Source organism: Diadema antillarum, unplaced genomic scaffold (genome assembly GCF_040938485.1).
Source record: "Diadema antillarum isolate AM-2024a unplaced genomic scaffold, OU_Dant_1.0 scf00000097, whole genome shotgun sequence".
NCBI classification, from domain to species: Eukaryota; Metazoa; Echinodermata; class Echinoidea; order Diadematoida; family Diadematidae; genus Diadema; species Diadema antillarum.
The window spans coordinates 878,907-905,466 of NW_027270986.1; the positions used below are offsets into that span (position 1 = coordinate 878,907).

At 40.8% G+C, this 26,560-nt stretch overlaps 1 protein-coding gene across 1 annotated transcript in view; it reads left to right on the forward strand.

Annotated features, from left to right (window-relative positions):
* The window catches only part of LOC139718574 (myotubularin-related protein 10-like), a 90,947-nt gene that overhangs the window by 41,647 nt on the left and 22,740 nt on the right, over positions 1-26,560 (forward strand). Inside the window, exons 6-7 of the mRNA XM_071630041.1 lie at positions 10,299-10,696; positions 18,114-18,201. Coding sequence (XP_071486142.1) covers positions 10,299-10,696; positions 18,114-18,201 — 486 coding nt within the window. The remainder of the gene's footprint in view (positions 1-10,298; positions 10,697-18,113; positions 18,202-26,560) is intronic.

The window sequence follows — 26,560 nt, forward strand, 5'->3', positions numbered from 1 at the left end:
CATGGTTAACGCTCAGTGTCATAAGGACTGTTTGATTTACCCCATCAGTCATCAAAAGTTTTTACTTGCCTGGTAAAGTTTTTAATCAAACTCTTCTGATCACAACAATGCTCTTTGATATTCAATGTCATAAATATCATATTGCATTTCGTTCGGGGGGGGGGGGGGGGATATTACCACATAAAACAAAAGCTGAGCCATGATATTTTTAATATTTGTAATGAGCCTACTTACGTGTAGATACATACACTTGTGCATAGACTTTATTTGACCAGTTTCAGAAGACATCTGGAGTGAGTACAATCTTTCTTCTTTTTTTTTCACAGAATATTAATTTTTATTTAACGTGAATGTATTATGATCCTTCACTCTGCTTTCATCCATTCGGAAAGCCTTTGTAGCTGTGCAATGTAGCAAAATCAGTGGTGGAACATGTTACATTTATGAGATACATGTGACCATTAAGTGGTTTGCTTGATTATGACAAGTACAATGTCACCTATTTGAGATGTTTTCTTCGCAGCTCCTTCGTCATCCAGGTCAATCGGTCTTACCCTGGATGTGTCCTACCGAGATGTCATAAAATTTGCTCCGGGGAAGTTTTCATTTGGTCGAAAATAGTAGTTAATCAAGATCACGAGTGTATGCATCAATTAATGTCTGCCCGTAATATCCTTAATGGCTTTGGAGCAAATTACTTGTTTTCACTTCCAGTTTCATGGTTTACTTACATCAACAGAAATAATTTCTAATCATGGCTCATTACTCTTTGTAAATCAATGTGCAAAAAAACATTACTGGTAATTTAGTTTGAACACATACATGTATCAATGTTGGGGAGATTTATGATTGCACAAGAACATCATGTGTATTCATTACTTATACTTTATTTTGAAGCTATTGAAGATGTTTGATATACAGTGTACAGTAATGTGTTGTACATGATTTAAATATTATGTAAATTAAACAGTCATTTCTTTAAGACATAAAACTATGTCAGATTTCTACCTGAAAAAAAATATTGAGAAAAGCATCAAGAATTGATCATATAATGTCATTATTTCATCAAGCATAGGAAAATTCCAAAGTTGGATTTAGGGCCCTGATAAAGGTCAAAGTTTGAAGGTCAAGTTTAGATAAAGATCAAGTGACAGATCATATTTTTTTTACACTCCACATGAAGATCTGTACAGTTACAGATACCCAGAAACAATGTACAGCATGTTGTACGTGAAGGCGTGTTGGTCAACATTAGTGTCAAACGTGACTTTTAGGTTTGACGATGCATAGTGTACACATTTTAGAAGTACAGCTGTAAGTGACTTTGGTGTTGCCAATGAGGTGATTATCGTGTCGGCCTTGAATATTTCTTGCTTGTCATAAAATGGAGTTGCGCAGTGGGCATGACCACAGAAATTTTGACGAAGATGTCTATTACGGCAGATGTATTGTGGAGAGAAAGTGAAACCGAGGAAGGAGGATTAATGGACTGTGTGATCACCATCTGGTGTCCCTCGCTCACTCTCACACCCTGGTGCACTGGCTGGATTCAAAATGCTTCCTGCACTGAAGCCTCTGATGTTTTTTCCCCATACACCAAGCACCACAGCCTGGCAGCTGTTTAGCATATCCACAGGAATTCTGGACCACTCGGCTCCTTTCCTGGTCTCAAGCTTTGATGAAGTAATCTCTTGCCAAGTGGACCCTGTCTTCAGCTCACATTCCCTCCCCCCCCCCCCCCCTCCCCCCCCCCCCCAAAAAAAAAAGAGATAAAAAATAAAGGAATGTGCTGATACAACAATGCAATAAAGAGCAATGTATTTCAAAGAGAATCCTGAACTTCACATCCAATGTGAAATGGGAGGGGGGGGGGGACTCTTGAAAAGTACAATTATGATGTTTTGCAAACTTTTTAGAAATTCCTGATGAGTTTATAGATACCAACTTTATTACAGCTGATACGTACAGTACTAGTACCTCTCTGGTTCCCTAACTACCAAGTTTTAGTCAGGGATGCCAGGCTAGGTTTCAGGCAAAGGCCTGAATTCAGACCCTGGTAGTACTACTATCTAAAGTGCAGGCCCTTGCATGTACGCAGTAGCTTTATATATGTATTTCAGACCCTCTCTGTCATTCTACTTGTAAGTGGCAGCCCCAGATCACTGTTTTAATGCCTCACCCGCTCGATTGTGGTTCTGTAACCACTCCTTAGTAAGTGCCACTTGTACACACTTCATCATGGGCTCAACACTTTTGAGCATCTGTGGAAACATAACAGTGAGATATTTTTATGGCACGCACGTGTGTGTCCAGTTGTAAAGCATTTAGCTGGCACTGGTGACGGATACAGAGTTTTGTGCAGCCGGTCAAGATATTGCTGCTGTTGTTTAAGGGAAATGCTCCTAAAGTTTTTATTTTTGTTTTTTTGTTTTTTCTTTTTCAAGCAGCCATGCGACAAAATGTGTGCTTCCACTTCCCTGGTTTGCTTTTAGCTTCAGCAATTTTACCCATCAAAAAATATCAGAATTTTTCTATATCATCGATTTTTTTTTTTTTTTTTTTTGGGGGGGGGGGGGTACTGTATATGTTTGTTTGTTTTGTATGTTTTGCGAGGTTTTTATTTCCGCGAATTTCGCATAAATATTGACTCTAATGCCGATATGAATGTGACGTACGCATGTACATTTCCCCGTTCAGTACAGGACTCCACGATCGCGAATTTAACCACTCGCGAAATTGTCGGGAAGTCCCGATTTGTGAAAATTTAGACTTGCGAAATATATGGCGTATACAGCATATTTGTTTTCTTATTGTCATTATCTGTGAGGACTTTGCAAGTACCTCTCCAATACATTTGTTCCTACCAAATACATTCACATACTTGGAGTCCAGTTTGTTTGCATTACTAGGAGTAGTTTGCTATGGTAGGCGAGCACCAAGAAAGGTTTCAAGTGTCAGGATTAACCTGTGATAAATGCAAGCATCCACAAAATTTTAAAACCTTAATAGGAGTGGACTTTTGAGTTCTTACAGAATGAAAGCGGACAACCTTTATGCATAAATATTATGCATTTTCATATATCTGTAGTTTACTGTACTTGTACATTGTAGGTCCCATGTACTACATGCTAGTTGATTATCACTGCCATATATGCCTACTGTATAAAATTCCTGACTTTTTTTTTCTTTTCAGTAATGTACAGCATTCAATGTAGGGTGCAGTTTGTATTACATTCTACTTTCAATACATCCAAAACGACAACAGTCTCTTGAGTGGGCACTGTATGATTTCCCCCGTTAAACTGGGTGTGGAATATTAAGGAGAGAATACGAGACGAGACTAAACAACCTTTTTTTTTATTTGTGGCATGGCAGGAAATGCAGTGTCAACTGTGTGAAATCGTTTTGTGGTCACACGTCGCGACTCGATGCCCATTATACAAGCCCCCAACTTGGATTATCTCCTTCACACCGGAAAAGAGAGCAAGTTTGTTATGGTGATAAGCCTGTCAGTTATGTCAACTACTCGGTTTGGGATGTTTGTATGCACACACTTTCTTTAATAATTGAAATTAACTTGTCAATTGATCAAAATAAGTTACAAATTAATGGCTGAAAACCACCTGAATTAACAAAATGCTTTTCTGATATTATTACACACCAAAAAAATATTAGATCATAAAGATGATGTCAATATAGCCCCATCAATGTCAAATTGCACAAAGGGAGACTATTTGACTGCATGTCTATTGTTTGTATTAGTCTCTGTATCACAAGGCGTTGAATGTCCGTGTTTGTTAGTTCAGAGCATACTACATCACCCAAGTCATACCCATATTGTGCCACTTGTACGATCTTTCATGATTTGTGATGTCTGGATCCCTTGACATATTTACCTGCAGTTATTGATGTATTGATATGGTCTTCACGTTTGACGGCTTGCCTCATAATGGGTGTAATAGTGATTATTTCCCAATTTTTCTATAGTGAGAGTTACCATGTTTCAAGCAGGCCTCAAAACTACTAACACTGTATAAAAGCCCTCTGTGTGAGCGATAAAAATCAGACTGATCAGTGCTGTATCCGATTCTTGAGAAAAATAATGGCAAAACTGTGTTGCACTTAGTCCCTACGGGGCATGTGGGGCAGCTCTTGTGCCATTCACGTTCCAGGTTCGACTTCTCTGTGGTCCAGCCAAGTTTTTCCCCTTACTTGTAACGGTGAGCACTTGGTCAAGTGTTGTAGTGATTGAAACAAAACAAGCGGGCACTCGATGGAGGGTTCATGTACGTGATGAGAGGGTTGCCCCCGAGGTCATCCCAGCATCCACAAGCCTTGCATGTGTGGCTGATCGCCAAGGGGTGATGCTCAAAGCTCACTCACTTTCCTGTGATATATGGGGTGCATCTTTGCAATCTGCAGTTTGGAAAATACAAAATAGTGCAATGACTTCAGATTTGGCAGATTTGCCCATCTCTTACAGGGCCCCAAAATTTGTAGCTCTGTGTGATACAGCTGGAACGAGGAAACAGAGGAAATACCTTGGGAAATTCTTCCGGAAGTGAAAGTTGGTCTAGTTTGAGAAATGCACGCTGTTTGGTGAATGTCCTCGGTCCTGTTTTGCAAAATGCAGTATTCAGCTACACATGGCACAATGTCCATTTTTTTTCCCCGTTGAGGATGGACTGATTTTGCTACAACACGCATTTCCCATAGACACCTGCCCGAGTATACTCAGGACTCATCCCCAACGGGTTAATAGTAGACACTCACCACTGCAGAAGTTTGTGATACACATCATGACTTTCTTGTTCAAATTAAGCATGCTGTGTGTTCGATTGGCTTTCTTCTTCACCCGTATTACACTGTACTTTAAATGTTTGTTATGCTAAAGAATATTGAGTTGAAAGAGAGCAAATCTTATTTTCAGGTTTATTGATCAGCACCATTAGCTTTACATTTTCTTCATAAATTTCACACTGTCTTCCATGGTTTCTAGGAGGTACATGTATGGCATGATTCAATACCAACCATTTGTTAGTAGTTAGGTTCACACGCTGTTCCTAAACTTTTTAGGTCGAAAACTTAACTCTTGATGATTAGCTTGTAGTTTAGCACCGTGTGGACACACTCAAAAGTTAGCAATCTTAAAGTTTAGTTGATGATTAGAACCATGAGACATCTTAGGGTTTATGCTCTCTTCACAAGCCACGGTGGGTCCCCACTTGTAGTTTTGCTCCGTGTGAACACAATAATCAACGAGCTTGTGGGTTAGCATGCACCTCGCTTCTCGTTCGCATCCGGGTCAACCTGCAGCCTGTGCTATTTTGTATGGGCATAAGGTCATCTAGCAAAGACTCTGCACTTCCTACATACATGTAATTATCGAGTGGGATGCGCTTGTAAGTTGTAACTTAAAGTTTAGGTGCATGTGTAAACCTGTGTCATGAATTCACGAGTGGAGCTAATCATTGACAGTTTAGTTTTCGACCTAAACTTCAAGTTTGGCAACTGTGTGTGAACGTAACTACTGTTACACTACACAATAAATGTGTCATTGTGACCTTGTCGTTGTTAGATATCTATTTCTAGGAGGAGGACTCCCAGGGTGTCTGGTGAAAGAGGACTTCTGAAAAAACAAAACAAAACAGCAACAATATCAAGACTTCTGTGTGTAAAAGAAAAGTGTTGCCAAGTTTAGCCCCCCTGGTGCAGTACATACATGCAGAGTACCTACAGCTGTAGCATGTCAAAAGCTTAGCATGATAACCAGGCTGTACCTCCAGGCTTTAGTCACTGTATATCTGTGAAGTGCACATATAACAGCCCCCGCAATTTGTAAACGGAAACTTGAAAATGTTCTGTACCTCTCTATATCTCTTTTGGAATATTTTTCCCCCCAAATCTGCCTTTTGGCGGAAGCATTTCATTACTCAGTGCACTGTGAAATCAAGGTGTTCCTCTTGAGGTAAAGGAAGAGCCGTCTTGCAGTAGCAACACCTTCAAACTGCATACACAGTACAAATGCGAGTTGGCGTAAATTGCTAGGTTTGAATCAAATGACTGCATTTGGTGCTCTGCCATCAAAACGCCATGGTGTGATTTCTCAGACGAGGATAAACTTTACTTGTATGTGGGGTGTTGATTACGGAGCTCTTTTTTTTTCACCTTCCATCTTTGGTACAGATTAGCCCTTTTTACACTTGTGTTTCTTAACCCTGGACTTTCTCTGACCCGGGCGGACGTTCTCTGACCCAGGACTATCGTTAGTCCCGTACCAATTTTTTCAGCTTTTTACACTGGCCAATTAGTCCCGTACTATCTCTTGTCCAGGGCTAAGGAGAAACTGACCTTTTTACACTTGTATTTCTTAGTCTGGTACTTTCCAAACCACATGAATATTAATGATTACGCTGTGTACTGTACACGTACACGCATGCACCGGCAGCACTTGATTACCTCGTTTCTGATTGGTCAGTGAGGGTCGGACTTCGTCTCTGTCGCTTTACTAGCCCAGGATTATTTTTTCGTTCTGTTTACACTCACTTGCTTGGCACCGCAATTGCGGTGCTAACCCTGCTATTTTGCAGGGCCAGATAGTACCGGACTATCGGTGGGGCTAGCCCACTTTGGCAAAAACGAGTGTAAACAGAAAGTGGGCTAAGGATAGTCCCTTACCAACGGTGGGGCTAAGGCCCCCCATTAGCCCCACCGTTGGTACGGGACTAAGCAAAAATTTACAAGTGTAAAAAGCCCTATTGTGTACTTACCTTTCCCTATTCCTTAGTCTCTTCTGTGGATTTATTACATATTATATATCAGCTCCATGCTGGCAGCAGGCCCAATAATCTGGGTACATTACATTAAATATTGTGGGAAAACATTCTCCCTGCCGTGTACTCGAAGTGTTGGATCTCTGATTTCACGAAGTTTAGGTCTTGGTTACACACACATACAGACTGCATGACTAGAAATCTTTGAGGAAGTTCACAAATGTAGCATGTGTGAATGATCCCTTCGCAATGTACATTGTACACAGTGTACAGTAGTGTACAGTAGTTTATCTTCACAGGCATCCACACAGTGCCCACATTTCTCTAGCCTTAAAAACATAGAAATACACAGGTGGGACTATGATCGTGCAGTTGGTCTCATCTGTTTTTGCTGATACAAAGTCATAAATCTTTCCAATGTCTTTCCACAATGCACTTTCATTTTTGTCTCGCCCGTATAGTTGAAGTGAGACATACACGTGTAGGCCTCATTTTTCTGTTGTGCATCATAGTCGTCGTCGTCGTCTGGGTTACTGCATGGTCAACAAAGCCATGTTACGTGTATGTAACGCTGGTGACGGAATGCATTAGTGTACTAGTAGACTTGCGAAGGTGTTATTGTCAGTATAATACTGTTTGATGATGGTGATTAGAATCTTATGCGTATCTTGTGTATTTGACTTCGGGGTCTGCCGCATATGCCTGTAAATTCAACACGTTTCCATCATTTTATCATTTGAACTGCAAGCTCTTTGTCTTTACATTGCAATCGAGATCAACTTGAACTGTCTGGAATAAGTGTTTTTCCAACTTGTTTTTTCCCAAAGTTGTTTGCAATGGGATAATCTTTCTCTAGGGTCATATATGAACTATTAATAGTCACTCCCAGACGAAAGTCTGCAAAAGAAGGATTCCGTATGTTCTGTCGCTTCGCTTCCCATGGCTTACACACGATTGCAGGACATGCTTTGTGTGTGCTTTTGTGTGTGTGTGTGTGTGTGTGTGAGAGTGGGCGTGGGTGTGTGCAGATGAGGGTTTATTTTATCACATCATGGGTAATGATCATGTGGATGTAATGTAGTCTAGCTAATGTTCTATATACCCTCAATCTGTCCCCAGTAGGAAAGGGGGTAGGGTGAGGTTGGGGTGGGGAGGGGAGGGAGGGATCTAGCTTCCCTCCTTGAGAACATCAAATGGAAAGAGATGAAGTTCAGAGAGAGAGAGGGAGGGGGGAGGTAGGGAGCTGGGACACCCTAGATCATATCCATTCAATTAAGTGACTCATTGTCACCACTATAATGCCGTCTACTAAATACGTATGTCAAGTCTGCCACATTCTCTCTGTCCTGCCTATTATATCTGTAAATTAAGTTTCCCCTCCTATCCCTATCTTTGTCCGTCTGTCTGTCCGTCTCTTTTTCTTTCGTGCTGTGGGTTTATCTACCGACCCACTTCTATTTATTTGTTTATCTATACATACAATGTAATCTTTTCATCTATTTAGACCGTCCTATTACTAATATTTATCAACTCCTCAGTCAGTCCATCTGGTTAGCTATCAACATCATGCATAAGGTGTGTTTGTGTGTATGTATGTATGTATGTATGTATGTATGTAAAGTTATAAAATGTACATTGTATATCATGTATGTGTGTGTGTGTGTGTTTAGTATATTCCCATCTACGATATTTCTCTATCTAAATCTAGTATTTCCGTACTCATTCTGTAACTGCATCTCTCCCCCCCCCCCCCCCCCAATTGTCATATCCATCGACGGTGTTAAATTATCTTCTCCCTTTTCAAGTCCTCGGCAGTGCATTGAAACAAAGCAGGAATAATTTACAATGTGTGTTACTTGTGGAGATTGATGTAGAAGTTTAGATCATAAAACTTGTCTTGCAGTCTTGGATGAAGCATTACCGCGAACCTTTTGAGAGCTCGATCACAGAGTTAAATCAGTGTCAAAGAACAGAATAAATCCACCAACACTAAATGAGAGAAAACTTGTGCAGTTCCTCAAGGCTGACAAACTCTTTGCTACTTCATGGCAAATAACTGTTGGTAGCTGTGAGCAGAATTTGGGGTCTGTATTATCAAAGTGGGGAGCTTTAGATTTGCAGCGCGGACGTAAAGGTGATGGTTGTGTTGACCATTCTCTTTCCCTGCATCATGTTGCAAAAGTACAATAGCTTTAGATTACATGTAGGCAAAGCGTATACAAAGTAAAATAGTGCCGCAATATTAGTCGCTTGTTGTTATAGCTTCAAGTAGCTCTCTGCATCATGAATTTGAGCAAGAGAAGATAATGGCCCTTCTCAAAGACTGCATAACTTCCTTTGCTCATTGGCATGGGTTACAATTTCTTGGTTCGACCAAGTTCTAGCATTGATTGAAGATCTGAGACTCCCAAAATTGTGAAAATGTGCTCGGAAGTGATACATTGAAGAGTTGTGCGCCTTTTTAAGCGGTGATCCTATACTTCGCTTCGAGATGATGTTGTAAATATGATGTCAGCTCTGGCATAAAGAATGTAAGGTGGATTTATCAAAGATATACAATGGCCATGCAAAGATGGTTTTCAGCATTCTTTGTTGTGTATTTTTGTTTGGTTTGGTTTGATTTGGGTTTGGTTTGTCTCAAAACTCTGACACTCGTGGCCGTCAGGTGTGTGTGAATCACCACAGTCAGAATCCTGGGTTTGGAGGAAGTCAGAAAGTGAAAGTTAGACAAGACTCCAAGTGGGCTGAGGATACCCCGAGAGGGTTGCCCTCCCTCCCCCCCCCCCTTCCACCAAACACCACCTCTCACAATTGCCAAGAACTTGTTGAGTGATCTTGTCTGTGACTAAACCTCTCAGCCCCTAAACGTCTGCATCTTCACTTCAACTGCCTTCGGTTTTCTCACTTTCTACAAAAACTTTCAGTTTGTTCAAAAAGTCAGACCTCTTTGTTTCAGATTTTTAAGTTTTATGTGTGTGCTTTTTTTCTCTCTACATTATGGAAACACATGTCATGGTCAAATCTGTAGGGAGAGACTTGGACTTGGTGAATATTAGATATTTACTTGATTATATGTACCTGCACCTGCAAGGGTAGTCTACTATATGTTTAAGACATACAAGTACCTGCTTCACAAAAGTATTCATATTACACAAGGAGTTAACTTTATTGAGGGTTGTCTGTGAATATTGGCTAAGTTTTTGTGCTCTAAAAATCCCATATTAAATACCAGATAGGAGATAATTGCCTAACAGTGTATTGAAGTGAGATATGAATAATGCTGCTGTAAAGTTGTGTATTTGTTGTCAAACCATAGTTTTGGTTATGAATACAGCAGACTCTCACTTCTACCCGTGATGACGACTTTCATGTTTTCTAGAAGTACAATGTACATTCCTTAGAAACCACGATGTCTTACCCACAACCATACTCTTCACATGAGAAGATTTGAGAAATGATTTCATGCAGAAAATGAGACATATGTCATTCTGTTCTGAATCTCTTTTTTTTTTCTCTCCGTCCCAGATGATACACACGATACTGCACCACGCCTTCCCCACAAACCCCCAACTCCTCTTCGCCTTCGCCTTCAAGCCTCCGTCAAACTCGCCCAACTCCAGGCCGCGACGCGCCGAGTCGACCCACGGCGGCATCACCAATGGCCATGAGGCCAAGAAGGCCCTGCCGATGCGGAGCGGGAGCCGCATTAAGGGCATCCTGAACCCCCAGCCAAAGTACACGCCCTTCAAGGACAGCATCACCTCCGCGCCCCCGCCCCCGCCTCCCAGCAAGCCGGACCGGGAGCGGCACGGGCGGACGCCGCAGTTCAGGCGGCCGGAGGACTGGGAGCATCAGATCAAGAGGACGGGGGCGAGGAATGTACGGGTGACAGAGGTCAACCGTGACTTCAGATTATCAGACAGGTGAGACAACTAACCCCCTGTTCAGACGCAAGGCAGTTTATACCAAAACTCGATAAAGAAACGACGTATAAAGAATCATCGTATAACCGACAGACCATTCAGACACTAATTTCGACCATTCCGGAAAAAGTCGTAAAGATATGCAGTTTCTTACTGCGCATGTTGTTATGGTCATGAATGACAGGTACTTGTACAAGGTCACCTTTCGTGCTCGCTCCCTTTAAGCCCCGCCCAGTTATACCGTTCTATGGTCGGCATACGTTCAGATGAACAATGGACACGATGGAATGCTGATTCGTTATTGAGTTCTACTTCGAAATGATGCTCTGACCGTCGTTTCGCTGTGCGTCGTTTCGTTAGTCGGTGTTCAGACGTATAAATTCATTGTATAGCTATACCGTTGTAGTTTAAATTTTTATCATCTGAACACCCTGTAAGAGGGCCTCTCTAGTTCAGATACATGTATACTGATAACAAAAAGACAGTAACAGTGAATAGAAGAATAGCAGAAAGCTACCAAATGTTGCAGAGTACTCCCACGTTTTCTACTTGAGTAACGTGAAGAGCTCAAAGGTAAGCTTTCACCTCGTTCTGGCTGTGACTACAAATTTCTTTTAATTTCTCTGTGTGGAGGTGACTCTTGGGAGCTAGGTCTGAAAAAGCAGAGAGGGATCTTGTGATACTGACCAGGTTCAGCCAAAGGGGTGAGCTACATTGTATGCTCCTCATAGGATGGAGGTAGTGCATTTTCAACCCTTGTGCAGGCTGGACTCTCCGATATCATTACAAAGGGACTTTTCAAGTAATGAAATAGGTGACTTCGGGCTTTACTTTAACCCAATGTCAGTGACATAACATATTTCTGGGAGATTCAATACACAACACACTTGGTTTAGATCAGTGATGGGTTGACAGTTTGATATAACAGCCCGAGGTCAATCTTTTCAAAGCATGCAGAGGCACCCACACGTTTGTTCATTATTTGGTCATCCAAGAACTGCAAGGACATGGAGTCATCTAACATCCAACCTCGAGAATTTTTTTCTCATGAAGGTAATGGTCGCGATGTAATGTGACGGCGTTATCGCTGCGTGGCACAGTTACGAGCAGGCAAGCAGATGACGCCGTCTTCAATCGTATGAGCTTTGACAGTTGGGAGGCGTACTAACGAAGGATCAATTATCAGTTTGACCAAGTCTCCAAATTCTTGGATGCGACCCCTCAATATATATAGTTCACGCTTCCAGCCCCGGACCCGACGAGGGGAGATTCCATTCATTATAAGGGTGGAGCATTTTGGGGGAGTGCTGTGGATCTCTCTCTCTCCCATACCCCTCCCCTGCCCCTTCTCCATTATCAGGTAACACCTCTACATCCTGGAGAGGGATTTACGGCAATTTCTTTCCCCCCTCTCTCCCTCACTCTAGTGCTGCTGGAAGACCAATGAGCAATGAGCACCGTAACGCTGCCTGTCACTCGTAATATTCTCCGGCTTGGTGTCCCCGGAGCATTGGAGCAAGTCTGCCTGGTGTACGGTCACGACTCAGCCTCTCAACACTCATAACTTGGGAAATTTAATCAGGAAAACATGTTTCTTTTCTCATTCTGCCCTTTCCAGCACTCTCTTTCCCTATCTCTCGCCCTCTCTTATTCCACCCCATCATTTGACGGGCACAATGGGGACGTCTGACCGCACGGGAAATTAGGTAAATGATAGGATTCGAGGGGCTCTCATCCATAAGAATTTTGCACTCTCCATCTCACTCTTGTGTGCTTTATATAGTAGCTGGAGTTTGCTGGATTCAGCGTATCGCTTTATTGTATCATGCTGGAACCGAATAGGCAGAAAAATCAACATCCTGCTTGAATCATTGTGGAGAATTTATATTTAGAAGGCCTATGACAATGCCCGAGTTGAAAGACGAGAAAGGTGACAGATTACGAACCGAGATTACGAGTAATCCCAGTTCGTTTTTTGTATTTCTGTGTGTGCCCATCCATATACATTGTATATGTGTGTTTGTTGGAGAGTGTGCAAGCATATTGTGTGTGTGGATGTGTCAGCATTAACCTTTGTATGCCCACACTAGCTCTGGAAGGGTGCAGACTTATAGAGCTTTTAGACTCAATTTGTAAAACAAACGCTGTCAAGTTATTTGATCTGTGAAATATCAGGAGCAGATGTCGTGGGAACTTGTATGAATCACAGGCCTGACGGGCATGCCGAGCAAAATTCTCACATCCCATTGATAAGTTAAAAAACCAAATACAAAGCCAACTGAATTTCAGAGTGCCGTTTATGTCATATCAGTTAAATTCATTTCCACAGAGGTATTTCTTATGGATACGAAATTTTTCACTGCAAAATATACTAAAAGCAAAGTTATGAGATTAGTGCAGTTATTCAGTTACCTCAAAGAGTGGTCAAACCAATAAAATCATTATTTATTAATTCATGTGTAAGGCATAAGAGTTTGCCAATGTGAACATCAGTTGCAGCCAGTCCAAGTTTTTTGGGTATTTTATGTCTGCAAAGCAAGAGTGTGACTAATGTTTGTGTACAGATCAGAAATGAGATAAGGATTGGCAGACTCGTGTCAGGATAGCGATCTCTCTGTCACAAGAAGAAGGCAGTAACAACCGTTCCTTGGTGCAGGCTTGAAGCAGTTCTCTATAGTGTTACAAACTTGGAAGATGTAGAGTGATTAAAGGTAGTGCTTCTTGCATTCAAACAAAGAGTCTTTATTCAGCCCTTTTTTCAAAACTGTGATCACTAATTCAAGGACTTTGTACGTATTGTGTTTCTTATGTATAAAACACTCAATGTACCATTTTGTGCAACCTTTGCTTTTGATTAGGAAACCATACCATAGAAAAGTAAAACCTTTAAGTTCTTTAATGTAGACCTTTTCATGGCAAGGTGCGAAGTAAAGCAGACTACATGTATATCTATTTTATGCAAACAGATTTTTTTAATGTCCCCCCCCCCCTTTTCATGCTGATAGTGTTTACGAGGTTGTATAGGGAGTGCTCGTATTAGGGAAATAGGAAATTCTTAATGCCTTTCACAACCATATGGGGAAAACCCAGTGTGGAAAACTATTGCGTGACCAGTACAGCCATCATTGATGCTTTTGTAGTTTTTTTTCCCTTGCAAGATATGTGTTTTTGAATGTGCACAATGTTTCTACCTCATGTCTCTTTCAATCTCAGGGATTATGCTCACTGCAAAGTAGAAAATGTTGAAAGGGATCAATGTGGAAAGAGGCTCCTAATGTAGATTATCACTCGAAAGTACAATATGTCTTTGCTCTCTTTGTCATAATCGGTAATTCTGTCTTTGAAATAATTATAAGCCCCAGATGACTGCAATTATTCTACATTGTAGGTGTATAGTTTCACAGCATTACACAATGAAAGTGGTATAAAGTTTTTGTATGGATTTCCTGTATGTGCATGTGTGCATGTGTGTGAGAGTGTATGTTTATGTGTTTTTATTTTGAAAATATTGACCCATCTAATAAGATATATTCGATGTCTACCAGTGTGCATTATATCATGCTCCAAATCATTAGATCCCAAAGGTTTTTGGACCTGTTGATATTGGTTCAGTAGGGTGATGGTAGCTTTTGTCATAAAATGCTCCAGTGTCATCTTGCTTCTGTTAAGTGTAGAGTCTTGGCAAAAAAACAAAAAAACAAACAAACAAACAAACAAACGATTGTGTCATGGAAGCATTTTATGTCACTTTCGTGGATGAGTCCGTCTTGCAGGCACAAAGACTGTGCAGATTGGTCTCACCCTCGTAGCCAGCTCACTCCGACGATGATGTCAGTATGGTGTAAAGCCTCGTTAACCTAGACTTCGACATTATTCACCCGGCAGGGGTTTGAAAGTTTGGTGTCGTTTAAATGTGCCACCTGACTAGCAATGTTTTGGTGACTTTTGCTCGGAGAGCGAACATGACGACTCAGCCTTATCAATCACAACGCAACAGAGCGCCTCGATTTGTCTTGTCACTTTACATAAGCTTCGCTGTCCGTGACGCAGTAATTGTGTCTTAGAAGGAAACGCTCGCCGCAGGTTCCCCAGTATCTGCCACGTTTCCGCGGAGACAGAGTATGATTCATGTATTACTCTCCTGTTGCTGCATGATTAATATTATGCAGATTACGTTGATCAAGTTCGTTTTTATTTTTATACAAGGGGAGAAAGGCAGTACTATTTTGTACATTTCACAACCAGAAAATGTATAAGAACTTTTCAGACTCTCTAGAATGGTGAGTGGCAGAGATACCAAAGGAAAATAGTCCGTCTGGCCGACACACATACGATATCAATCTTGGGTCTGTTGAACGATGCTAAGCACTGCTTCTTCTTCTTTTCCTTTTTTTTTTTAAGCATTACGTGTAGGCGTCTGCTGCTTGTTGTTTGACCTGTTGTCAGGTGGCACTGAGGTATAGGAAGTCCTGTTGCAGTCATGATTCTAACAGACCTGTATCAAGGGAGACTTTGTAAATCTTCGCTTGTATGTGGTCTATGCCTTCCTTGCATTTCCTGTGTTGGGAGTGGACAGTTGGGATATTGTATATCTATTTTATCTATCTATTTTTTTTTTTTCATTTTCTACTTCCTTCTTAAGATTAAGAAAGACTCTTTGTTGGACACAGACTGAGAAATCTCTGTTTGAATGAATCATTGACTTGTAATTTAAGTTACAGTATTGCTGTTTGTTTTTGGAGTAGTGTTGGCACTGTTGTCTTCTTTCATTCGGCACAATTTCTTCAATTGATTTTATTCGGGGCAGTATTACACCAACCTATACATACAATATGGAATGTATGTATGTGTTTGTCTTTGTCTTTCTTTGTCTGTCTGTCTGTCTGTCTGTCTGTCTTCCTCACTCTCTCTCTCTCTCACATACACACACACACACACACACACACACACACACACACACACACACATACACACACACACACACACACACGCAAGCGACTAGATCAGGTTTTCACTAATGAAAAACTATTTGAAGACGAGTAGAGTCAAGTTGTTTCGCAAGTGTATAATGTGGCTGTTCCAAGGACACAACGTTCTTCTTTGGCAGTGTTCCATCCGAGAGGCTGAGCTTCCTTTCCTGTTGTATACTTGTACATTTTGTATCGTTAAAGTCATGCTCACATGCAACAGTTTGGCCATAGGCTCCCATCGAAGTTTGATCCCAGGACCTTGTGACACGCCTGAGTCAGAGACCTCAACCACTGAGCCATGCTAACCTCCATGGTTGCCCTGTGAAAGAGGCAAGGTTTGACAGCTCTGCTCTGTGTAATAGTTGACCGTTTTCACACGGGTCGATAAACGTAATTGCAGTGCTGAATTACAGTTATAATTACAATTACAATGGAAATTATCGTCCATATACACGACCGAGGAAGGCTTCACAGATTCTGTTGTTTTGAATTTCAGAGCAATGAGACTACATGTAGGTGTTGCTTCTTTCTGAGTTTCCATCAATTGCTTTTGAGTGTTAAGGAGTGCATTTTTTCTGTGGAAGTGATTGAAAGGACACCACCATAAGCACCACCCAAAAAAATATGGTGACGTGTGGACGTCAATCCATACACATGACTGTTTTGTTCTGATACTGGAGAATCGTCACTGCAAATCACCGCCGGACCGTCATTCAAAATATGATTTAAATCATGATTCAAATAACCTTCTGTGATTCCAGTTTGCATGCACATGGCCAAAATGCGTTATTTGAATCATGACTGTATTGATGCATTGCTAGAATCGTGATTCAAATTACGCACTCTCAGTTAATACGTGTGAAAACAATCATCGATCCTGGCTTCTCTCCATGCCACAGTCTACAGTGCCACATTCCTGCATCTGTCCTCAATGCCAACGCTTCCCGAAGAAATTTGCGAGCTGCACAAATGTCAGTGAAAAACCTAAAAGTTGAAGCAGGCAGCTGCTATCACTGTGCCATGACAGAGTGAAAATTTGTGTGGGACGGTCTGGTACTTGTGACACCCCGCACATTGATTTGATTGTGAGCTTATAAATGCTGCTGCCTTCAAGTGGACGAAAGAGTTTAGATCCATGTTAAGAAAGAAACAAAACAGAAACCTCAATTGGTGTTTGCGCAGAGGGGATGTGCAGATCTTATGGAGGAAATTTGCCAATTTTCCACGAGGCTCTAAATAGAAGCCCCAAAGCCCCGGGCAGGTTAGCGCCAGTTCCTTCATTTCTTTTCGGGCCCCAAACAGGTTCATGGAGCATCTGTCCAAGGAGGCTTACAAGGAGGGCAACAAAGTGTATCCCAGATCCAATCCGAGGGGGCTTAGATGTTTCCATGGTAACAGTCGGCTGGCTTACTGTGTTTGTGTATGATTAGGAACGTGAGATCCGAGTGATGTAATCAGTGAGCTGAACTGGGGCTCTTTTGTTATTTTTGTAGCAGTAGAGTTCATATTTGGCAGACTTCGTGTGATGATATCAGTGATAATGTGCTTGAATTGCCACTTGCTAATTTAGATTGTCTTTCTTCCTATTCTCATGCAAGTTTATTCAAGTGTATACCTATCCTCTGTTATATCACATGATTTTTTTTTTTAATTCCGCAGGTGTCTATATAACCCCATAATGCCATACAGTCTGAATAGAAATCTTCCACAAGCACATAAAGAATATGTTATGTGTCAGAGCTATCAATTAAAATGAAAGAATAATCCTGAAAGTGATAGTGTCGCAATATCTGGATTCCATACTCAAAACAATATTAATGGTATACCATGCAATTGGCAAGCCAAATCCGAGAACTGGACCAAAACCACTTGTACACTCATTTGTGTGGCAAACATCTCAACACACACATCTGACATATCACCATGGTTGTGGAAATTTTAATACACGTACATGTACATTGCATACAGTTGGTGTTTGCAGAACAAGAGCGGTACAGTGTAAAGAGCTGTTTGATTCAATATCTACACATTCAATTTATATGTTGATCAAATTTTGAATATCAGAGACAAATGTGGGGAAAAGTTATGAACTTATTGCAATGTATATTCTTGACACTCTCAAATTGAAATTTCCGACTGTAGATACTTCACATTGTTGTTGCCATTGTTTCTTTTTTATTCAAAGATAATTGTTCATAAGTGGTATCATATGAAATGTACTCTGAAGATGGTGTTTTCTCTCTCAGTGTTTACTGTATTCATCATCAGTTTCACAAGTCCTTCATCTCAGCTTTCTGTTTCAAACATCTCACAGTCATTCATGTCTCTTTCAACTTGCATCTTGATTCTCGTTGTTGTCTTCTCTGTGCATCGTCTTAAGTTTCTGAAAAGAAGATAAATGATTTTCATTCGTTTTTGCTTTCGTGTTTTTTTCTTTGTCTCGCCAGTTTACCGGAATACTTTGTGGTCCCCGACCCTTGTTCAGACTACGAGTTGAAGAGTGCGGCAGCAAACTATGAGGATGGCAGGGTACCGGTAAGTGCGCAAAAAGAACATACGGAGTCAGAAACACCAGTTTGCAGCCGCTCAAATTTATGACAGCAGTAAAATCGGCTCGCAGTATATCAGGCAACATGAATTCATACGTGTGTTTTTTTAAACTAGAGCATACTGAAGTATATATTGCATGAATGAGACTACGTAAGATCCCAAGGCATGGTTTTCATCGTGAGGGAAATGGAGGAGAATGTGGATGAATTCTGGAAATGGGTAAAGTGATCAAAGACACTGTGTAGACCTTCCCAATTCTACTCTTGTCATAAAACTAAGACTCGGAAATCAGCTTCTTATCAGATACAGGTATGTAGTACATTTATAAGCAAGTCCCTGTGCACCTTATAAAGAACATGTCACACATACAATACTGACAACATATCAACAGTAGACATACATGTGCACTTGCGCAAACAATGAATTGCATCAATAGAGGAGAAAGGCTGTATGCTCTTTTCAGACCTTCACAAAAATGGTCAAGTGATGGAAGAATAAGTTTGAAAATGCCATTTATGAATGGTAATTGGCAATTTATGTCAAATACTAGCTGGAACAAAGTGATGCTATGATAACCCCTCCCACCCTTCTCCACCCCCCTCTTCAACACACACACACACACACACATACTGCTTTGACTACTACTACCACCACCACCACCACCAAAGTGCTTGTTTGCTTGGGGATTTTCTATTTGTCCTACAAGAGGAAAAATCCACTTTTTGAATGTTGCATGACACTGTAGGTTGATGCCAACTTGTCAGAGACCAGTGCTGGTTACCCGCGGCAACACACTCGGGCTCTGTGTAATTTGCCCAGTTTTTTAGTGTGCTTGTGGAATGGACCACTTTACAAGGCTTGCAGGCTGCTCTTCCAAAGATATAGGATATTTAACGTGCATGAGCTATGGCAGACCTCCATTTCATGTCCAATCTGAAGGACAGTGTTTTGCCTCAAGTCAATACATTAACAAAGAAGACAGCATGGTTAATTGCATGTACCATCATTTGCTCATCTCGCTAGACCACAAACCTCAGATTGTTTAATGAGGACACTACCAAATGAGTTTGCTAGTGTAAATATCACAAACGTACCATGCATGTGAATATACATGGTGGACAGTAAGACTAAGACATTTCTGTCATTTGCCGTGGGGCATGTAAAAGTTCAGGGAATATGATACAATTTATCTGTATCATCAAGGTGGCGTGCTGACAGCTCTTTTTATTGTGGCCTCTAACTTCAGAAAAAGCCAAAGCCATATCGTCTCTGTGAGTATACGTTTGTACCAGTAGTTTGATCTTGAGTTCAATTAGTTGTTTAAAAAAAGAAAGGAAAAGACTAAGAAGCTATTCAGATGAGAAAAATAATGTCTATTACAGAGAAAAAGTTGATGGAACTTCTTGTAAAAACAACTTATTTTTGATAGAGAAAGCTAATGCTCTTCAAAGGAGAAACATCAGCCTTCCTGCTTGCTTGAGCACACAATGAATTCGTGGAAATTTTGCCGCTGGGCCTTGCTACTTGCTATTAAAGCAAACAGCTGATCCCTGGAAAAGATTATCGATTCCCTCTCAAAGACTAGAGTGAAAGCGAAAGTTTGCAGGAGGATGTTCCATCTAGGTTACATCCTTGAGAGCTAGTAAGCAGGTGGGAACTAGCTCTGTTGGCTGGGTCATAAATGGACAGGAAGTGGGTGTACTACAGGGCATTTGGGCATCACACCAGTGCAGGTTCCGATCACTGTAAACGTCAATATTTGTTTTTTTGTCGACTAATTTTTTGCGCTGAGCAGCTCAAAAATATATTCGCAAGTTCTTCAATTCGCGCTGTATGATTGCCTCACATCATTCAACAAGGTCATAATTTGCAAAGACAATCGGGAAGATATTTTTTGCGGGTTTTAGAATTCGCGCTAGCTAAAGATTAGCGCGAAATATGCGAAAATTAATATACCACGAATATTTCAGTGTATACAGTAGAAGCAGGCTCTCCCTAAGCTGTTTCTGTCGCACATTTCCAAATCATTTCTTGTCAATTCGACTCCAATTCATCCAACAAGATGTGAAAATACAATTGTACAAATAAACAAAATGTAGGACCTATACAGAAAAATGAGAGTGCATCTATAGGCAAACGGAAAGGAAACAATTCCGTATGATATTAAAGTTTACTGGTAAGCAAATTAAATGAAAAGCAGCAAACTATGACCAGTTACAAATATAAACATACTTCTGAAATGTGATACTGCATATGATATACGTTTTGCAGGGCTTTTATTTTGGTGAGTCGGGTGCCATTCGCGAATTTTGAAACACCAAAACGTTAGCTCTGATCCCAGCATGAATTGCAACTTGAACATGTTTATTTCTTTGTCCATTGTTGTACACCACAATCACAAATTCAACTACTTGAAATTGTTGGGAAGTCTCGATACATGAAAAACTAGACTTGCATAATAAATATATGGTGTATAGAAAACTCACTGTCAATCACTGGATTGGAAACTTGTGATAACCAAACAAATGAAAAAAGATAGCATAGAAAGCTGCACGTAGCTGGAAGGAGAGACAAGAACCATTTGACACATTGACATTAAGTGCTGTCTAATGGTCATGAGAAATGGAGCAAACTCTCGGTTTTTGTCTTGGGAAGATTTATGACTGTGGCACTCCCAGCAATCTTGCAGAAAATTTCTATCAGTATCTGGTCTAAAGCTCTGTTCTAACAGACCTTTCCAAGGCAATGTTGTGACGATGTGCAGAGAGCAAAATTCCGATAAAATTCCAATAGAACCACAGGAGAGAGCAAGGGGTACCTTTTTAACAGACACATATCGAAAACTGTGCCCGGGCAGGTTTCCATGAAGGGGATGTGTCCACTGATGCGACTAGCTAGCATGCCTACCGGCCAGCACTGCCTATTCTTCTAGATTGTGCACATACAATCACTATTTAAGATATCATCTACAGGTTACATAGAGATCAGTGGTTGCAATCCATGCGCGTGATCGACGTGTGGCGTGTCAATCATTCTCTGTCTGCAATGTTACGCAGGCGTGTTGAGTTTATCAAAGAAATGTTACCGCTATTGCGTTCTAATAGAAGGGTTGCCAGCCTAAGGCAGAGACTCCAACCCCAAGCACCTTCTGATCTGGAGATTCTCCCGCCCGAAACCCCTAGCAAACGGGAGACTCCAAGTTGATGTGTGCGAAGCGCGAAGTTCCTAGGATTCTAGGTGTTCTCCGGTGCTGTCTAAGGCTTATTTTTTCAACATACGATAGAAATAAGTAAGAAATCCTTTCCACCGGGAGACACACAGCCAGGGCGGGAGAAATCAAATCTCAAACGGGAGAACGGGAGATTGTGCAAAAATAGGCTTTCGGTGGGAGATCTCCCGTCGAAAATGGGAGAGTTGGTGTCTCTGCTAAGGGTCTAAAGTATCGCAGTAATGCTAGGGTAGAATTTGGCAAAAGTTACCAAGACAGCGTCCAAGCAACATTTTGCAGGGACTATTTAGCAGGCAGGGTGAAAAAAAGATTACCCTGCTGTTACCTGGACGTTGCCGCAGTAACCCTAGTTTGAAAGGCTCTGTTGAAATAAGGCTTCATAGAGTACCAAAGTGATCATGATGATGTCACAGTCTTTTGTATTAGCTTGGGTTTGAACGAGATGCAAACATGGTTAGCATCAATAGTGTTCATAGATATTTGGGCCAGATTAGGTTGTCTAGAACCAGTTTCCACGGTATGAATGGTTATGACAGCACACTTCGTAATAAACTGCCACACGTCAGGGAAAAAAAAAAAATCCCCATGCAGGAACCTGGTCTGGCTTTGAAAATTGTTTGTCAGGTAACAGGGAAACTCATGTGAAAAATGGGCAGTTCTGCCTAAAACATAGTATTTTGTTATAAAATGCTGTCTTCACAGCATCTAAAAAGGAAGCCATTAAAGGCCCAACAAATGTGCACTTTGCTTCATACATGACAGACGGTGAATAATAGAACAGCTCACCTTATGAAAACAGGTTAGTTGTGAAATTGACATAAGAAAAATTGAGATTTTTAGATAAACTTTGTCTCCCTTGTCGTATGTGATGAGTTCAGGTTGCTTTGAGACTTTACCTGTTGTTTGAAGCAGCAGTTGAGAAACTGTTGGCACTGAGCCAGTGAGCATCCATGATGGGGCATCTCCTTAGCAAGGTTTCATCAAGCATTCTAGTTGTTTTTCTTTCTTTTTTTCTTATGATTAATAATTAGCCTTGCAAATCTTTCCTGTAAGTTTTCCTGCGATACAACAAACAGATTTTGTTTGGTCTGAGGGGATGTATTGTTGGAAAGACACTTCAATTCTCATTTCCTGTAATGTACAGTTGTTGTTGAGCATGATTTTTAAGTGATAGCATGAATTAACATCTACATAAAAATAACAACAAATTCAACTTTCAGTTTGTTCCTAAAGTCTCATTTTGTGAGATACTATAAAAAAAGAAACATTCAGGGTATGAAACTTCCACAAAATTGCCACTTACATTCAACGCTTATTGTAGGCAAAAAAAAAAAAATCATACAGTAAAGGTACTTTACTTTCATGAATCTTGGCTCCTCACAAAATTTGCGAAAGTTTCATGCATATGGCTGATTATAAAACTTAAAAGTAGTGTGTTAAAGTTTTCTTCAGTGCTGAAGGCAACCATGTTTGTACACTTCGTATTACACACACATCTCACAGTGTCACTCGCCAGACGAGAACTGTGCCACTGATACGGTGTATCTCTGGTTCCTTCTCGGCCCGATCTGGCAGTCGGCCATGCCGCATTGAAATGGAACTCAAACGGTCATCGTTTAAACATTCCCAGATCGCTGGCAACAGCCATGTGTCAAGCCTCCCGAATCATCTCATTTACAGCTTAATTAACACCTTTGATCTCGCCCGAATCCCCCTCGGTGGCACGGGAGCACTTTGCTGGCAGCTCCTGCTTATCATTCAGGGCCTGTAGCAACGTTCCCTGCACCTGTGCGGAGAGAGCAAGCTGTAAATCCAGCCCACATGTGCCACCGAGATCCCCCCGCGGAGAAGTTTCCCAGAGACTGTTAACTCTTTCTCTCTCAGCTTCAAAAAATTAAGTTCATGGGAGCAATTCCATGCTTGAGGACCAATCTTTAACTTTTTTTTTTTCCTTCTTTTTAATTTGTCTTTCCGGGAATAGATCCAAAAATAGACTGTAAAGCATGATTAGGTTAAATGTGAAAGGGAGCAGTGAAGGGTAATAAACAGTCTGATTAGGAGTTTCATCCAAATATTTACACTTCCACATACCTGTACATGTAATGATGAATGTTGGGTAAGCCAGGCCTTTGTTGGAATGCTATTAAAATGGGTCAACATATCACCATATGAAGTATCAAATAAATAGATTAAAACGATAAATTTTACATTGTATTATGACATCAAAGCTGGCAGTACATTGAAAATAGTGATGACAAACTTAATTTCTAAGAATTTCTTTGCATATTTAATATCTGTTCTACCTCATGTAGAATTTATATGAGCAATATTTTTGTACATGTGCATACAGTATATATTAAAGGGACTGATGTATATTAAATCCTTCTTTTAAAGTCATTACAATGTGAAGACTATGATGTTAGCCAAAAGAAGTCTGTAAAAGCTTGATAGTCTTCTCCGCTATCAGCAGCCTGACGTGTGAGCATTTTCTGAAGTGTTACAGGGATTCACAATTATGTTCCAATTGCCAACCTTGGCAGTATATACACTATAGTCTGCCCACGATAGGATCCCTTTAGGAGATCAAGCACATGTCTTGCACATACACACAGTTTTGGTGAGATGTACTACAGGAGAAGCCCTGCCCACATTCCAGCTGGTTCTCACTTTAATAGCTCACATGTTGGGGGAACCCTCGTGCCTAGTCATGTGATAATCCCAGGGATTAATCAAACAAACGCCTCTCGTCAGGCACGTCCCTGTATTGCTAGCAAGAAATCGTCAGAGTCGGGGATCTCTTGAAATATGCTCTAAAAAGAAGAAGCCTGGGCAGAAATAAAAAAGAAAAAAAAAATACCAGACTGACTCAGAGAGTTTTGTGTCGTATTACCACCAGACAGTAATGGCCAGTGGTTTCTATTCCCTGGTCATCACCATTGCCAGCTGTCCAAGGGGTATGTTTTTTTTCAACTTTGGTTTTGTCTCACTAGATAAGAAGTCTGAAGCTACCTTTAATCTGAGGTACAAATATCACATGTTATTCAGGTAAAGAACATGTCGATAAGTCTATTGATATAATTGGAATGTTAGTTATAAATGAACAAGCACCTGCTTTTTTTTTTTTTTTCTTGTTTTCTGCTGCAGGTCGTCTAGAACCAAATTCACATCTGTGGGAATACTTTTGATGTTCAATGTATCAATAGCCAACAGCAAATTTGAAAGAACTTGAAACCCTACGTTTACTTTGTAAAACATTCAGGCGTCTGTAGAGTTTTCCCCATTCTATGATGATATGTGATATATCAGACAGTGCACCGTCTCATGGCAACATTATGAGAAAGTGTCTCTCTCTCTCAAAAAAAAAGAAGAAAAAAAAAGAAAAACCTATTTCTCAGGTAATATAACCTTTGTGATGTGTCTGTAAAAATAGAGTAAAGTCGCCCCATCAAGTCATCAGCAGGATCAGCCTTCAGTCTTCTTCATCTCCATGGAGACCAAGGTAGCGGGTAACCCTTCACCCCCTGACTTGGACATCTTTGTGCTGACAAATTGTGTCCTTGATGTAATCTCATAAGTTAGATGTTTTATCATTCAATTGTAAATCTAATAAAGATGAAATATGATGGGAATCCTTCTTTGAAAGGTTGCAAGGCATTTCAGAAGCTAAAATACAATGTCTGTACAGTACTTGGTGACCCCAAATCTCAGTGGGTTATACAGAAAAGGGGGTATGGGATGTCAGGTGTCTTTCAGTACTTTCAGAATAGAACAAACTGTTGAAATTCAAGGGGGCTTCCCGCGTGGCCAATCTCTGAAATCTGACATTGTCATTGAGACCTTGTCCTGTAGCGGCTCCATGTAACCGCTCTTCCTGCCTGACTGCGGCCTTTTCTCTCGAGCGGCAGAGTAACGAGGCCGATTAGCATCACGAGAGGATACGCCTGGTTGGGAAGGCGATTTCCTGTCAAGACTATTTTGGCCAGCAGCCGCCCGAGTCTCAGACCCTTTTGTAGTCCTTCCCGTCTCTCTCCTTTCCTCGACCGTCCTCCTGCAGTGACGGGGATCCGTCTCCGGGGAAGTTCTCAGACTTTGTGCAGAATCCCAGACTGAAATGTTGTCGCGATAAAAAGGGATATCTTTACAAGACAGGAATAGCCATCGTCTTTGCAATGCTATATTATTATATTTTTTGTCCTTGTCGCCGAAAATATTTTTTCTGCCAGAGATTGAAACATGGTCTGTAGGCAGCCATGTTCAATGGACTCACCAACTGTGCCCCATAGTCATGGAAGATGAGAACACCAGGCAATAGCAAGCTATGTCAGTTGTTTGAGCATTGCAATACTGTAAAAGTGGAAATTTTCGCGGTGTTGAAAATTTTCGCGCATTTCGCGCAAATAGAAACTAGCGCGAAAATAAAAGCACGCGAAGATTTCTGCTTGCCATATGTTCCTGTAGTTGATGTCTTGATACCGCAGAATTAAAAACACGCGAAACTCTTCTTATCCGGCCGAGCGCGAAAAATTAGTCGCGCGAAAATATCCACTTTTACAGTAATGAAATATGTCACATTGAAAGCAATACATAATAGCTACTATATGAAGAGATGCATGTACACAATATTTACACTGTACGTATGTATGCTGCTGTTTTCTCACTAATTCTGTCCAATTTGACAGAAAAGGGAAGGAGACTGTGAGACATTGATGCATGGATTAGATTTTTTATTGTCCATATGTGGTTTTTTCGGGGGGATTTTTTTTCTTGTTGAAGTGTTTGAAGTAAAGAAAAGGACAGACATACAAAACTAAACCTGAATACTGTGTTTGTGCTTTTCACTGCAATCGGGGAGGTCTTGCAGGAAGTCACAGCCTACGTGCAGTGTAGAGAGACATGTAATAAATGACTTTCAAGTGCTTGACACTGATTTTTTTTTTCCACTTTCGTCACATTTTGCAAGTCACTTGCATGTTCATGCCCAAATCAGCTCTGGGATCTTGACCTCGAAATATTTTGCAAAATATGCTGTGTATTTCACAGTCATGCTCAAAAAAAAAATAAAAATAAAAATAAAGCTCACATACAGCCTTTATTCTTAGGAACGTAGTTACGTGA